We start from the raw sequence: 15965 nt of genomic DNA on the forward strand, positions 1-15965 counted from the left end.
GCGGGGAACAGGAGCGGCAGGATTTCGGGCGTTTTTAGCCAGCCCTGCTACAGTGTTGTTATGTTGAGAAATAGCTCGATACCGTGTGAGAAGGAGTTCTGTTGTCTTGTTTCCACATAGCGCAGCGCAAAAATGGACTGTTGGCCTTCACATACATTTCGTAAAGAACATCTCTTCGTTATCCATGAGGATAAGTCATGCGGACTTAGCGTGATATATTTAATGTATTGCAAAGAGATACATGCAAGAACAGCCGCTAAGCAACAAAAACTATTGTGGGATTGGTGTATGGCATGGCAATAGACATCAGCCTCATAAGTTTACCTACAATGCATTGCAAATACTTCAAGAATATCTTGTTTCCCAAAATCAAGAAAGAGGACTTTGTTCATAATTCCCCTGTACATCATTAAAAACGAAAATGTCACTACTCTGCGCCAGTTGTACAGACACGAAGATGATTCAGGGGTAACAAACATTGCATTGTTATCGACTTTAGACACCTCGGCGTCACCAAACCTCCCGGCGCTGCTCGGTCTCATGACAAAGACTACTTGCATGAATAATTGAATAGATGGCTATCGGCGTGTTCAGTGACATTGGGGACATGCATAAGTGGTCCGCGGAACATGTATCACACGCCCGCCGGTGTATCACGTGTATCACACGTCTGGGCGCGCAGGATTCGTTTGTATCGCCTGCATACATCGGGGATAGACAACCCTGGGTACCGCACTCCACAACCGTACCTAACCTAAACAACAGCTTTAAACTTTCTCCCAATAAAACTGAGTACCTATAGAAAAGCTAAGCTTGTTGCTGTTTGTGTGAATGAATAGATTTTAAACCGATTGTCTATATGCGTCAAACCTTAACTACCGCAAGAGGGTTTCACCATTCAGGAAATAATAACTACCTATCACTCCGCAATAATAAAAACAACGTCACAAAAGCAACTAATCGTGATAGCGTGGTTAGATATACAGGCACACCAAAAATGACTGGCGAGCTCTAACCGCTGCCGCGTCGATACATTTACATGGCATCCGCATGAGGCGGAACTGCAGCCAACCATGAAACATGTGAAGTGCATTCAAGCCTGCATCGAACACAGGAAAGGGGGTTTTACTGCCTTCGAACAGTCCCTCGCATTTTTATTGGTTTGTGTTTGGATTCATTGAAGTTCACCCGCTAGTGGGTTCCCGGCTCACGGCGCCAGCATGGACTACCGGGCTTTTGCAGAGAAACAAACATTCACGTAATTTCTATGAGCCTAGAGATGGCTGGATATTTTTAGGACACTGGCTCTCCACCCAGTCTCTCGTTCCACTAATTACTGTTGAAACTCTAATCCGTTTGGTTAATGCCAATGTCAGCCGTGAGCCCGGAGAGTCTCCCGAGCGTGGTGGGGACGATTTGGAGGGTCGCACGTAGAATCCACCCGATTTGTGCGCTGAATTCATCTAAAAAAAAAAAATGTCCATGTTAAGTGTTTTAGCATCCGAACTAGCATAAGCAGAGGGCTAAATAAAAAATGTGGAACGTGTGTATGTTATCACTATGTTATGATCTCTTGTAGCGTGGGACGTGGACCCATTTATGCTGTTTGTCACATGCTGCCGTATTCTGGGTCATAGAGGAGGAAAATTGTAGGGAAACTGTTAATTAGCAAGAAGACTGGTGGCCGCAGCATACTCTTCCCCATTGCTGAGATACATTCAGTGTACTGTACTTAGTGTAACACTTTCCGTGTAACAATTAGGTGATGGGTTTTATCCCAAGGCGCTGCACCTGAATTGGGATAAAACCCACATACATCAGATGCCCATGCATTATTTCGGACGAATAAGCGAACGGAAGGACGGGTGAGCGGGTGAACAGGTGGATGGATGGATGAGGGTGGACGGACGGACGGACGGAATGACGGATGGACGGACGGACCGACGGAAAGACGGGAACAGACGGACAGACGGATGGACGGACGGACGGTAGGACGGAAGGACGCGGACGGATAGACGAACAGACGCGAACGGACGGAAAGGCGGACGGACGGACGGATAGAAGGCAGACGGACGGACGGACAGACGGACAGACGGACAGACGGAAAGACGGACAGACGGACAGACGGACAGACGGACGGACGGACAGACGGACAGACGGACAGACGGACGGACGGATGGACGGATGGATGGACGGAAAGACGGATGGACGGACGGACGGACGGCAGTCGGCAGGTACAGACAGACGGACGGACGGACGGACGGACGGACGGATAGACGGACGGACGGACGGGCGGACGAACAGGCAGACAGACGGACGGACGGGGCTCGGTTATCTCAGTCCGAGCCGGAACTGGCGGAATGGAACCGGTTGGTGCAGCGCGGCAGTCTCGCCCTGGCCGGAGTGGCCGTGCCCGGGGGCACACGGCCTCTGCAGCGCGGCCGGCGCTCGAGCGGAGGTCAGAACACCGCCCCCGCTCCTCCGCCGGCTCCTGAGGGCCTCTCCACACACCGGTCGCCGAGGAGGTCGCCCGGACAATGTGCGGTGGATGCGGCACTTATCCCGGCGGGTGTCGCCGCCGCCGCAGTGTCAGTGTCAGCGCCGTCGCTGTCCGCTGTGTCAGTGTCAGCGCCGCCGCCGCCCGGTGTCAGTCGGGGCGGAACGGCCGACACCGGAGAGGAATGTCTCGCTCAGTCAGTCGTGACCGTTGACCCAGCGAGCGGCCCAAGGTCAGCCGCCCGTCGAGACGGTGACGATGACGCATTACGGCTCGGACGGACGGACGGCGCCGTCTCTGGGAGACGAGACGGACGCTGGGAGGGAGACGGAGGGCGGACGTGCCGCGCGGCCACCGGACTGCCTTGGCTGCGGCCGGTCCCTGTCTCAGCCCTGAGTCACGGGAGGGGACTGTCGGGAGGACGGCAGGGAGACGCCGGACACACTGCTCCGACCGGCCGGTCCTGCTGTGACCGCCCGGCGGGACCGACCGACCGTCTACCGGTGATCGGTATCTATCGGACCTCACAGCGACGCACGGCCGTTTCGCAACTCCCACCGAGTCGCGCACACACGGAGAGGTAGATGGATCGTCCGAACCGAGAACGCTGATTGGCTGATCAGTGGTCAACGATCGACCGCCGCCGCGAGCTGAACAGGACACAACAGAGCCGCAGTATCGCGGCCTGAAAACGAGTGGGTGGCAGTACTCTGAATGCAAGCTATCAATCGGCCGAGAAACATTACTACGGAAGCTAATGAGCTGTTGCCGATTGGGGAGTTGTTTCGTAAGGACGACGACCTACCACCACCCCGACCGACCGGCCGGTTTCCGGATAGTGAGCCGCGCACAGCGTCCTGTGATTTATGCGCTGTCTCCATCCAAAGTCATCGCCTTTAATTAAGCAGTTCTCGGTGTTAACAGGGCCGATGTCGAAACAAACAGGCCACCGGCTGCGCGGGCGCGTTGCGCAACTGTCGCATATGCGCTGTTGTGGCGACAGGCGGGCGAGCGGCGCGGCGAAACGCCAACAAAGTGGTGCAGCAGAACAGCGAGACACAGCGCGGACGGACAGAATTACAAGAGGGTGTTTGGGGTCTCTAGCGACCGCCCGGATAGCAGAGCAGAGCTGGAAGCTGATTGGAGCGTTTGCTTCGATAAATGACGACCGATGGAATAAGTTGTATACACGAGCAAGAAGTAAACAGTAAGATTTAAATTGATCTTATGCTAGGAGCATAAGGTCGATTTCAATCTCGCTGCTTATATTTGTAGGATATTGATCAGCAATTTGAACATAATTTCTTATCTTTTAAACAGGAAGAAATATTTTGAAAAGCGGTAAATTGAAGTTTAGTCGCTGATAAGCGCATTTCAAAAACCGTGCGATCCTAAATCACAGCCATTAAGCGCATCGCAATACGGTGCTCTAGACCACCCACAGAATAGACAAACACACAGACGAACACCTGCCAAAACGTTCAGCCGTTTCAACAAGCTAAATGGCACTGAATGTAGCAGCTAACGTCAGATTTAAGAGGCTTTTAACAGGCCCTGTGAACAGAGTTACAGAGCCGTAAACATAGATAAAGAGGCGGCGCGGGCGCGCACGGCCACTCACCGTTTCGCCACGTGTCCTCTGAGTCGGGTGAGAAACGTGCTATCGCGGCCGGCCATGTCACACCTGGTCGTCGGCGGTCGACATGACCCCACAAAAACCGCCTCTGTTGTGTCACTGCCGCGGGAGGAGCCGCGTGCAAAAACGCCGGCAGTGGCGGCCGCGCGCCGGCTGGACTGCGCCGGCCGCCGACACCGACATGCGCCGAGCGCGCTCCTCCCCAACAACACGGGCCGCGGACCCTTACGATCAGCTGCGCCGGCATTGTGCACCGAGACCATGACCCCGGAGCACCGGCTGCACCGGCTTTGGGAAATGCTTCAAACAGCATGAGCCTCATATACATGCTCGAACGACGTGTCGAGGTATTTTGGAAAACATTTGCCGACATTTGGCAACATAAAACACTGGTGGACGTTGTCGCGGTGCACAAGGCTGGCGCCTGGGAGCGGCAGCCTTGCCAGCAGCGCCCGGAGGTTCAGAGTTCTTGGCAGGCGGCTGCCCAGCGCCCAGCGCACGATTGGCGGCGTCTTATTTTCGCGACCACTCCACTGGCTCGCCTGCGTACTCAGTGGCTTTAGGACACTACGTTATGCAAACATAAGTGGACATAAACTGTGATTGTGTGGTATAAGCTGAGATGGGTCGCTGTTTGTGCTCGGCTGAGAGGAGGGGTGCGCCGCGCTGGCTCTGCTCAGCAGCCGTGCACGCTACAGTGGGTGATACAGGTCCACCGCCAGGGGTCGTAAACACAGCAAGTTCATGGCTAACTGCGCTGGCCATTTTAACGAAGGTGCAGTGAATGCTGTATGAAACGATTATCTGCCCTTGCGATCTGAATAACGCATCAATGAATTAGAGCTATGTGGTCGGTGACCCGACACTAAAAACTCCACGGCAGGCCAAATTGGTTTTAGAACATTCGTGACGCACTGTTGCAGAGCGAGCGCTATCAAAATAATAAAAACACACCGCTCATGCGGACAATTCGCTATCAATGAAAACATTTTGCACATCTTTACATATAGGTTACAATTAAAACTTTCAAATAGCATGGATTACTGGCTCGGCTGGGCAACTCTCTTTCGTTCATAGTTCATGTTACCACGCAACAGCGAGCGTAAGCATGACGCACACTCAGGGAAAGTTAATCCAACAAAAATATGGCTAGCTTGATCATGATAGCCTCGCGCTCAACGTCTCAATCCAACAAAGAGGCAAGTAGTGTATGAATCATGCGAGACACAAACTTATCAAAAGTGCCTATAGCACAGCACCACAAGAGAAAACCGGACTCCCAAATGCACGACTTTCAAGTTCAAGGAAGTGCCCTGAAGCCCTATCGTTCGAAGATCTCAAATAAAGCATTATCTCACCGCAAAAGTGAAGCAATACCTGCACGGACCGGTCTGACGGGCCTTGTATGCGGCAGACTGGTCAGGTCACGTGCCCCCCCCCCGTCCTGGGGGGCGGAAGAGGGTGATTGTTGACGATAAGGTGCGTCATCATCAGATCGATCTGTGACGAATGAGGATACGTTAGCGGGAGAGCAGCGCAGCTGACCGACCGGCGCATAGATGGACCGGGGTCGATTCCTCAAATCCGATCCAGGCAACCTATCTACCTCTTCCTTGATTCCCTTGAAACTGAAACGAGGATGAACGTGAACATGTGTCTAAAATGTGAAAAACTACCAGCATAATAGGCTAATCAGAAGATTGATGATGTCCACCCGTCTATGACAGGCAGAAGAAAGAACGGTGATTAGCAGTTGATCTTCCGCGAAGGCGGCGAGGAAAGAATGCCTGCGGAATGAAGTGCGGGCACCTCTCAGTGGAAAACACGCGGCCGACACCTGTGTACGGGCGCGGCGTCCCTCCGTGCCGGCCGACCGTTACCCCGCGCTCTCAGCGGCCGCCGCCGGCGGCGCCCGCGGCAAGGCGGCGGCGGCGGCTGAATCGTCGGCGTGTTTTTACTAGCACACCACGCTCGCCGCATTGTGGCCGGGCGGCGCCGCTCGACCCGAGTTTCGGCGCCGTGAGTAAACAGGGCGGGAGAGGAGGAGGGGGGATGGAAGCAGGGGGAGGATGGGACAGGTCAGGCGGGCTGACGGACCTGCCACCCGGTGGGTCGTGGGAGCGACGAGAGCACAGCGAAGACAAGAGGCGCAGGAAGACACAGCACCAAACAACGGCGAACCACATTTGTGCCTGATCGTGTGAGCCTGCTTCAGTATAGTTTCTGTGTTCGAGTTCAGCTAAAAACTCAGTCGCAGGCTGAACATGCATGCTGATCCGTAATCTCCAATGAATCATCGTCACAACTCGAGAGCGTCATCCACTGGCCACTGTCTCCAGCCGGTATACAGCACCGGCGTGTGGTGTCCACGAACTGACCAGTGGCGGTCCCCGGCTCCAGTCCGAGCCGGCCGGCCTCAAACACCTCATGCCATTGCGGTCGATGGCGGATTAGGCTCTGGGCTGACCGCGCTGCCGCGTCTCTCTCGGCCGACGACCCGTGAGCTCGGCGGGTCGCTGGGGACCGAGCAGCGCTCACGAGGCGCTCAGAGGCCGCCATTGAGTCGGCACACAGGGCGGCGGGTCGGCCCTATAAACGCCGCGCTCGCTTTGGCCGGATTCTTTGACGACCGCGGCGCACGGGAGGCGGAAGACGAGGCTGGCGACCGGCGCTCCGCCGCTGTCATTACCGATAGCGATGGAAATAAACCCCGGCATCGGACGACGCCGTAAAACACCAAATCGTATGTCGGCGGTCGGTTTCGAGAGGTGGTCGTCTCCCTAACGAGGCTATTATGGCGCAGAGTGCGTGAGAGCGGCGCGGATAAACCTACATCGGGACCGGCGGGGACAGAGAGGAGCCGATCGGGGAGACGAGCCGCGGCCGGTGCCGCAGGGTGCCGTGAACCTACAGAAATGCTGGTTCGGGCAATGATGTAGGAATGAGACCGGGCGTCAGTCATCCGGCGAAAAAAAAAAAATTGAGAGGATATAAACAAGCCGCCATCGGAAACTGGCCGAAACTTGGAGTCGGAGTCGACAGCTCTGACCGGAGTCGAAATCAGAGTCAGAGTCAATTTTGGAATCCGGAGTCGGAGTTGGAATCGGAATCACCAAACTTCATCGACTGCACGGAACTGCCAGGGTTGCGGAGTTGGAATCGGAGTCGGTCGCGGAGTCGGCGGTGCTGGGCGGGCTCGGGGTCGGAGTCGAAGCTAATTTTTGGAGGCCGGAGTCGGGAAAAATGTATCAACGGGTAACGCAAAGCAAAGCATAGGTATGTAGTGTGAAGCATCTTGAGAACTGCATTAAATGAACAAGAAGCTAACCAAGGGTGAGGCTGAAACAGGGGAGACTTCAACGCACACAAGATATCTCAGAGACTGCATCGTAGCAACAAGAAGGTATCCGCTGTAAGCTAAATGCCGGCTTCTCGGAGACTGCATTGAAGAGCAGCACACTAACTAGTGCCGGCCGTCATCGGATCACATGGAACAGAAACGGCAAGATGCTCTTCCGTTCGGCGGGCATGTAGGTATAGACTGATTGTATCAGTCTACATGCCCGCCTACTGGTTCTATCAGTCTACAGTCAGCTGAAATATGAATTCTAATAATAATGTCCCTTTGCCGTTTGCTTTATTACTCGCATATGATATTGACCATTAATTGGCGAGTTTGACTTGCAATTGATTAGGTAGGTATAGTACTTATAAGCCACACTATACGGGCGAGATACGAGGGGCTCACGAGGGGTTCATGATTGACTTACATACCGATGCATTGTGTTGCCCTCATTCAATGCCCCAGACATCAGCTCACCACTGGCACCCCACATACATCACCTCCATCACAAACACAGTCCGCCGACCCGGCGTCTAGCGGAAGTTGTAGCTCGCTGGCTGTGGGGCGGGGAAAGTCGTGTCCGCCTGGCGCGGTCGTCATGGCCCCGTCGTGCCGTCGTTTTACCGTCGCGCGCAGTGTCGTCCGTGGGCCGCTCCTCTGCGCGCGGCGGCAGCGGGTCACGAGCGACGGTGCCGGGCGCACGCATCATTCATCGACGCCGCCGAATGGGGTCAGCGCGGCGCGCCGAGCAGTGCCGCGCGCGCACGGATAAGGGATCTGTTTACGCGCCGGCCGGCTGAGGTGTGAGGTGGCCCGGTTATCGGGCCGGACCCTGCCGACCGCTCGGCCAGTATCTGACCAGCCACAGACGGCCAGTATCTGACCGGCCACAGACCGTATCTGACCGGCCACAGACGGCCAGAGGGTCTCTGTACACAGAATTAAACCACCGCGGCCGAAAGATAACGATATGGGGGAGATGACACAAGGCCGTACCTCGCGCTATCTGCATCTAGATAAGTAAGAATGAGGGAAAGTGGTCAGTAGGATAAAAATAGCCACTATCGCAAACTTTCCTGAATAGGGCCCGAAGGAAGGTGAGTCACTGTGGCTAGAGCTTTTCAAATGTCAACATTTTTTGTGTTGGTTGGGAAGCAGGGGCGATCCTTCAGTTTCCAGTTTTTGAAGCCTCTGTGAATCACGATCCAGTCTAATGCGGCCAGTTTCATGCTTCTTTGGGATACTTTCACGGATATTATCGTCATCTTTGTGGTTTATATATGAATGTCCATTGTTGCAGCACTGCACAACTTTTATACGTAATACTTGAGCCATTCAAAACATATAATTAAAGAACAGTTCAAAGCATGATACATGCAACCGATAACTGATGCACATAACCCAAAGTAGGATTAATTTATTTTCTGTTTCACTCATATCGCTGAGAAATTGACAGGCAACCTTGCATGCTATGAGTCTCCGCAGCTAGTAGCCACTTAATGGCCCAATCTTATAAAGGTTGTGCTACCAAATGGCGTACTATCATTCCACCCCACTCTATTTACGGCACCCTATTCACGCAATCTTATAAAGAGAATAGTATGGTATTTCTATTCACGCCATTTTGCCCACAGTACAAATCAACGCCAGCAGGAAACACGCAACGTGATTGGTCAATGTCTTGTCGCCGTCGCTATTGGAAATTATGCGTACTGTTTGCGAACAGCAAAAGTTATGTGTTTTAATTTTTATGGGGCATTTATTTCTTTTAGAGACACACATATGTGTAATGAATAAGTTATTTATGGAAAACGTAATAGCAAACTATGGAAAACACAAACATGCTTGAAGAATTCTCCTGAAAAGTGGATTGCCGGCCAAATAAATTTCAGCGAGGACATTCTCGCGCTCAGAAATTCGAGTGAATAAAGTGTTTCTTCTACTTATCATTTGCATTTATTTGCTGTTAAGGCATTGCAATAAATTTGTTAAAGAATTATTTAAATAGTCATTTAATTATAGCTCGGCTACTGTTTCAGTAATTTAAGTAATGCCGTTGACAATGAAGCTCCTACAATTTGAGCATCAGGATACGTACATTAACTGGATCAATTCAAGATATAGCTTATTTTCCTTCTTGTCATAAGCAGTCTTGACATTTTCCTTCTTGAAGATAAACTACTAAAATTCGAAGACTACGTACATGAACTGAATTAGGTCAAGTTACAGCTTATTTTCCTTCTTATTCAAGCATAGGTACCTACCTGTTACCTAACCTAAAGCTAAAAGCAATTCCTCAAAAGATTGAAGAACCCAGTCTACATATCAAAGCATATCAAGAAAAATACTCGGCTCAGAAGTCAGATCGAGATGCAGGAAGAGAAACAACACATTGATCTGTAACTGTGCCAGACAGAAAGTGAGGAGATACGAATAGTGAGTAGGATAGGAATTAACAATTTTTTGACAAACTAAGGTATATCATCATTAATTTAAATATCTAATCAGAAGCCATGAAGTGCCCGTTTATTTGTGTCATACGTGAGACGTGAAAATAGGCTAAAGACCCATACCGATTCTATAATGCAGTGGCTGCCGAAAATCTATGATGGTTACTGGTGCTAAAATCCTCTTAAAAATCCCCTTTTAATTTGAAAAATAAATCCATATAACGATGAACACTCGTTTTTATGTGTTTTAGTGTGCATTTAGTTCCTGAAAATACGTATTTTGAAATTGATCGTTGTCTGTATAATAAGCATCATTATAATGAACCTGAGTTAATATGTGGAGGATGTTTTAATCTTAAAAATATCATAACGTAAAATATTGTATACTTATATCATAAAAACATTGAATTTATCTTAAATGAATTAAACTGTCTGAGAAGCTCGTCAAAGTACGCCACAAATTCTGGCGTGAAATAGGTGCCGACGATGCCGCAATCAGCTGATTATTGTTTGTGTTTTGAGATGTGCACAGCTGCTCACGGCTGAAATCATTCTACGGCACATCCAAAACTGGCGGTTACCAAAACCGTAAAGAGCGTGCCGTGTTTTCGATTTCACAGAGCTTTATAAGATTGCGTACTATATATCCAGCCTTAGAGTGCTGCCATATCCATTTCACGGCGTTTATAAGATTGGGCCAATGAGTCAGATCACGTCCCAGTCTTTTGGTTTGGAGGGAAAGAGGAATTTATACCTGCCGACAAATATGCGCTAATCAGTGATAACAAGACCCGGCGCCATCCGAAATATTTCGTGTAAAAACTTCATGGTGTGAGAGACCCAGCCCACACTGCCATTAGAGACATGATCAGGAACCACCCGAATCTCGCCTGCAAGTCACTGCAGTGACCGGAGGCACCACAAACATGTAGGGTTGGCGAGGAAGCCATGCTTGGGCACCACCAGACCTCACAGCAGCGCGCACTGTAGGCCGGCAGCCCGAAAAAGCGCTAGAAATTCCCCCAAACTGACTGTCCGCAATATGAACAAAATAGATATCATTTAATCCCAAATTGATCGAAGAATACGATTCCGATGCCATTTTTGCCCTAAGGTCGAAATTGAGGTGGTCAGTTGTCACCAAACACAAGACTATTTAGACTCGCTAGTGGCCACCACATTTGCCGATTTTAATGCTAATCTTTAGTTGATATTTATTAGTTGACCAGTTGTCGTTTTGAACGCAATTTTCTGTCAGACTAGTTCAGGGCACTGTTGTTCACTGTACCAACAACATTCTTACATATTGCATCGCTTTTCTGCAAGATGAGCTAGCTTTTTGCAAGCAGCTGCAAGACCTAAATAAAAATCATATCTAAATTTTTAAATAGACTTTTAAAAAAACGTTATTTCGAGCGGCTAAAAATAAACATCTTATACTAGCCGTTGATTACTCATCTTTCGTTCCATATAGGTACTTTGCTGCTTTTCCCTGCTACTTTTCGAGATATGCGCCAGTAAACCACATGATGTAGGGGCAATTGTCACCTCGCCGCTCTACTGAATGCCCGGCGCTCTTTATGTATAGCGCTGGAAGTTGTGAAAAACTAAGGCTTATAATCTGAATAAAATATATGTCCCTGAGCTCAGAATTGATCAACGCACACAATGCTGTCAAAATTTTTGGGCCAAACTAAAAAATTCAATCATTATTAACCCCCAAACACAAGTAAGTGATAATCAACAACAACTTGCTCTTAAGTTAGACTTTTTGAGAAATGTTATTTCGAGCCGCTAAAAATGACCGTGCCATACAAACCACTAATCATCTTTCTGTCATGCCCTACTCGCAATTTTTGCTAATGCCTGCTACTCTTCGGGGTCACGTGACATCACCATTAAAAGTAAATGGGGAGATAAGGAAACTGTTGTTTTTGCGCATGGAATGATCTCAAACTATCTCAAGCACACGGAATCGTGATTTCATGCACTCCTTGCAAGATCCGATGCTTTACTTTTGCATTTTTGACCCTCCCTGACGTCATTTATGACGTCACTACGGTTATAGGAGTTTCTTGTCAATAACTCATGATCAAATTGAGCCAGCGACTCGGGAAAGCCACCAATGGACTCGGGAAGACCTCCCGAATCGAATGATATGCGACATGACCTCTTTCGACCAACTTCGTGACCTGGGGGTGCTGACCTGACCTTGACCTGAGGTCAACACCTTAAGTTGACCTCACCCGAACAAAAAGTATACCATTCGACGCGCCTGAGCCAGGCAAACACGATGGTGCCAAAATCGCTGCTCTGCGACCATTTTATGCGAAATTATTTACCAAAAACCAAACCCTACTTTGGGCTTTTTGACCTCACCTCAGAGGTTACCGGTTGACATGGGACCTTAAAATCGGGTATCAATCGTTCCGTCTTGAAACGGCGCACACGCTTGTTTTTTCCGCGAGGCTCTAGCTCCATTAGGGGCGAAACGGCGAAAAGGGGTCGTACCAACCCTCCCCCCTCGGCCGGCCGAGGGGGTGGGGGGTCCGACAACAGGTCCGGTGAGGGTTAAGCAGCCTCACTTCGTTTTTAGCATGTTTGCTTGTCGCTGAGATCAACAACTCAATCACAAATAATTTCTAGCACTTTTCCGGGCCCCCGGCCCAGTGTGGCGCGCAGTGCACACATCGGTGACTGAGGGGGCAAGTGCAGTCCACCTTTAGAGCCGCACAGACACAGGGATGACTGAGCGAGCAGACTCAGTCGCCGGCAGTCCTACCAGGCAGCGCGCCGTGGCGAACCCCATACGGTGACATCATCGCCTATCCCGGCGGCGCGTCGTTAGCGTTAAATTATGGCCCGCTCGGCGGCGCGCCGTCTCCGAGAGCCCAATCCGCCGACACCACGCCGGGTCACGTCGGCCAGGTCACGTGACCCGGGGCCGTTCCCGTCGGCCGGGCCACGTGACCTGGTCCGCGCGGCCGTCCCGTCCAGATTCGGTCGGCGGTTAACAATGGCATCGGGCACAATAGAGCGCCCGCCGCGCGGGTATAGGGATCAGTAGCGGTATTTCTGCCCATTTCGGAACGAACCAAAGACAGCAATTGCGATGAGTACTCGTGGAATTTCCATTACCGACGCGAGTGATCCTCGTGGTGTGGCATGCCTGAATCCATCAGCTGCATGATACAGGTGAAAATACCCATTGCGAGTGGAGTAGAATGCAAATTCGCCGGCGCGCCGCTCCCAGGCCGTGCACGTTGCGGCCTTCTCGGTCGTGGCTAGGCGGCCGGGTCGTGGCATCCCCGCCATTGTTTGCTGCTCATGAGTTACGTGGGCGTGACCCGGCGTGTGAAGGCGGCGCGGGGCACAAATGGAGCCGCTGCGGACCGGGCGGGTACAGAGAGACAGACAGCCAGAGACGGCCAGAGACGGCCAGAGACGGCCGGAGACGGCCGACGTCTCCATCGGCGGCGGCGCTCCATTCATTAGCGGCCGGTTTTTAGTCGGCGTGCCGTGGCGACCGGCCGCGTCCGGCGCCCGGCGGCCCGGGGTGTGGACGGCCGCCGAGCAGCACCCCGGTACCGTACGGTGATCCCGCTGGGGTCAGGGGTCAGCCGCGCGGGCCGGCAGAGAGCGCCGCCGGCCGGCCGCCGCCCGCGCCCACCCAGCGGGAATGAACTAGTTCCGCGGCTGCCCGCTGAGACACTCGGCCGTCTCTCCCTTCAGCCGGTCTGGGTCTCCGTATTTCTGTGAGCGGTCCGTGCACAGGAAGGGGAACCGAAGGCGACTGGCGCCACCGCAGACACCACACCTGCTTCTGCCCAAACGCTAATGCTGAATGGAAGACGGCTAAATCCTCATCGGGCCCGTATTCGGTCGCATCGATCTACGTTCATTGAATGCAATCGCGTTCGTGGTACACGGACACATTACAACAAAATGTTTTGGTTACATCAAGGACAAACAAACATTTCTGGAGAAAGGAAAAACAGTGGTCGAACTCTTTTCTATGGTTTAAGAGTGGCTGCGTTGAGCTCTGGAATTTGTGGCCATTACTGAGGAATCGGGCAGAGCATCTGCGTGAACGATGAACATGAAAGAAGCGGATAAAAAGCGCCACCTCATGCCAGGGAGTCCCCGCTGTCGAAGCGAGGCAGGGCTGCGCGGGCCCGGCACCACGGACGGGGTCCGCGCCGAGCACGCGACTTCAAAGGCGGTTCGGCCGCGGGGTGGATGCTCACATATGCAGTGGACAGCGAAAAGACTCCGGCAGGCATTACATAAATGTTGTCGAGTTAACGATGACAAGGTCATAACGTTTTGTTGCTCAGTGCCAGCATTGTTCGACCGAAATTCCACGCAAGCACTCACGCTTGGTTTTACTGCGACAGCCTTGATGTGGTTATGTTATAGTGATAAAAGATAGGCGAAATTGCTACATGAACGAATGATGAATTATACTCCCCTGTTAACTGTTTTATAAAAAGTACGCTACTAAGAATAGCTGAAGGACATATGACTGACGCGATTCGGATCACGTCAGGAATAAACTAGGTAATTAAGCCCGTCTGAGTTGCTCCGCAGCCATGAGCTCCAAATAAAAACGGGTTATTACAGAAGTCGCCGAACCCTTCGGCGACTCTCCGTGTCCTTGTGGTGAGGACTAATTCCAAACAATGACAGGAAGCGCGCGCTCGCACAATTTTCAGAGTGGCCGGGCTTTTGTATGTGGGCGTGACAGGATGTAATCCTCAACCGTTATAATTGTAGGTGCACTCAAAACCTACAGTCTAACTCTACACTGATGTATAAGTTAGGCATCGTTGCTCAATCAAAATGAATATTATGTATGTCAATTGGGTCCCGCGATAATAAGATCACCCTATGACGCAGGGGTCGCGGACCACAGGCGACTCACCTTTTGGAGGGCTTCCGCAGGATCCGCGCCGCCTCGTGCAGAAATCCTCGCATGTTTCTTGAGTAGGGAGACCTTAGGACCGTTTCGACATGACGTCACCGGCCCAGCTCACTGTTCGCGGACCGAGTGAGGTCACTGGGTCCTTATCCACAGTCACTGCGGTCGCTGAGTCTGGTCCGTTGAGTCACTGTGTTCACTGAGTCTGATCCGTGATCACGACAGATCAGCCGCTCACCACAATTTGCGTCCCTTGGACCGCACAGTTTCACCGAGTCCACCGGGTGGCTCGGAGTCCCGTGCTCAGTTTGAGTTCGCCACAGCTGAGTGTGCGGCTCACACACTGAGTTTTTCACCGCGGTGGAGAGCCTCGGCTCTGAGCGGAAACTCTGGCTCGCAGAGGGTGACGTGCCGACCGCACTGCAGGCCGCCTGTCGCCGACCGGCGTCCGTCCGTTGCCGCTCGGTGGCGCTGTCAGCTGTCACCTGCCAGAGCAGTGTCAGCTGTCACCTGTCGCTGCCGGTCCGGCCGTCAGGTCCGCTCGCTGCTCCCGGCGCGCCGCTCTCCGGGTCTCTCCGGGTCTCTCCGGGTCTCCGGGCACCGCTGGCTGTGGACAGAGAGGGAGAGGGGCCAGATTAGACCCTCTAACGCGGCCAGTCACGCGAGAGCGGCATTCCGCCGGCCCTGCGGCACCGTCACCGCAGGGGGACACTTCACCGGCCAGCTATTCGGACGGGCTGCACGTGCAGGATGGCCACCCCGGGGCTGGAATTACCGAGAACGCTCTGCACAAATGAGAAATGTAGGGGCGGTACTGGTGATATCAGAACAGTAGAAATATTTCAGACGACTTTTTAGGAGCGAGCCGCGCATTAATATGTGAAAAACAAAGGCAACAGGCAAGCGCTTTGCGTGACTCATTATGCAGCGTAGGTCACATAATGCATCGATATTCTCAGGCGCGGCTCACTTGAGCAATGCCCGGGTCATTTGTTTTTGTCCATCGGTAAAATGTGGCCCTGAAACCGCTCTTGAGTAACTCAGCCAGCGGCGCCACGAAAAGTTCTCAGGTAACAGAGTGCACGCACATTTAGGCGGAGCTGGATCAGTTCACAACC

At 52.1% G+C, this 15965-nt stretch overlaps 1 protein-coding gene across 2 annotated transcripts in view; it reads right to left on the reverse strand.

The window, feature by feature from the left end:
* The window catches only part of LOC122365469 (serine/arginine repetitive matrix protein 2-like), a 126757-nt gene that overhangs the window by 97508 nt on the left and 13284 nt on the right, over nt 1-15965 (reverse strand). Inside the window, exon 2 of one of the 2 annotated variants that reach the window (XM_043336707.1) lies at nt 14851-15454. In XM_043336707.1, the coding sequence (XP_043192642.1) occupies nt 14851-14903 (53 nt within the window). In that variant the 5' untranslated portion in view covers nt 14904-15454. Of the gene's footprint in view, nt 1-4118; nt 4301-14850; nt 15455-15965 lie in introns of those variants that run through there. The other variant, XM_043336706.1, reaches the window with a different exon arrangement.

The sequence above is a fragment of the Amphibalanus amphitrite genome, unplaced genomic scaffold (genome assembly GCF_019059575.1).
Source record: "Amphibalanus amphitrite isolate SeventyFive unplaced genomic scaffold, NRLGWU_Aamphi_draft 000741F_arrow, whole genome shotgun sequence".
Classification (NCBI taxonomy): Eukaryota; Metazoa; Arthropoda; class Thecostraca; order Balanomorpha; family Balanidae; genus Amphibalanus; species Amphibalanus amphitrite.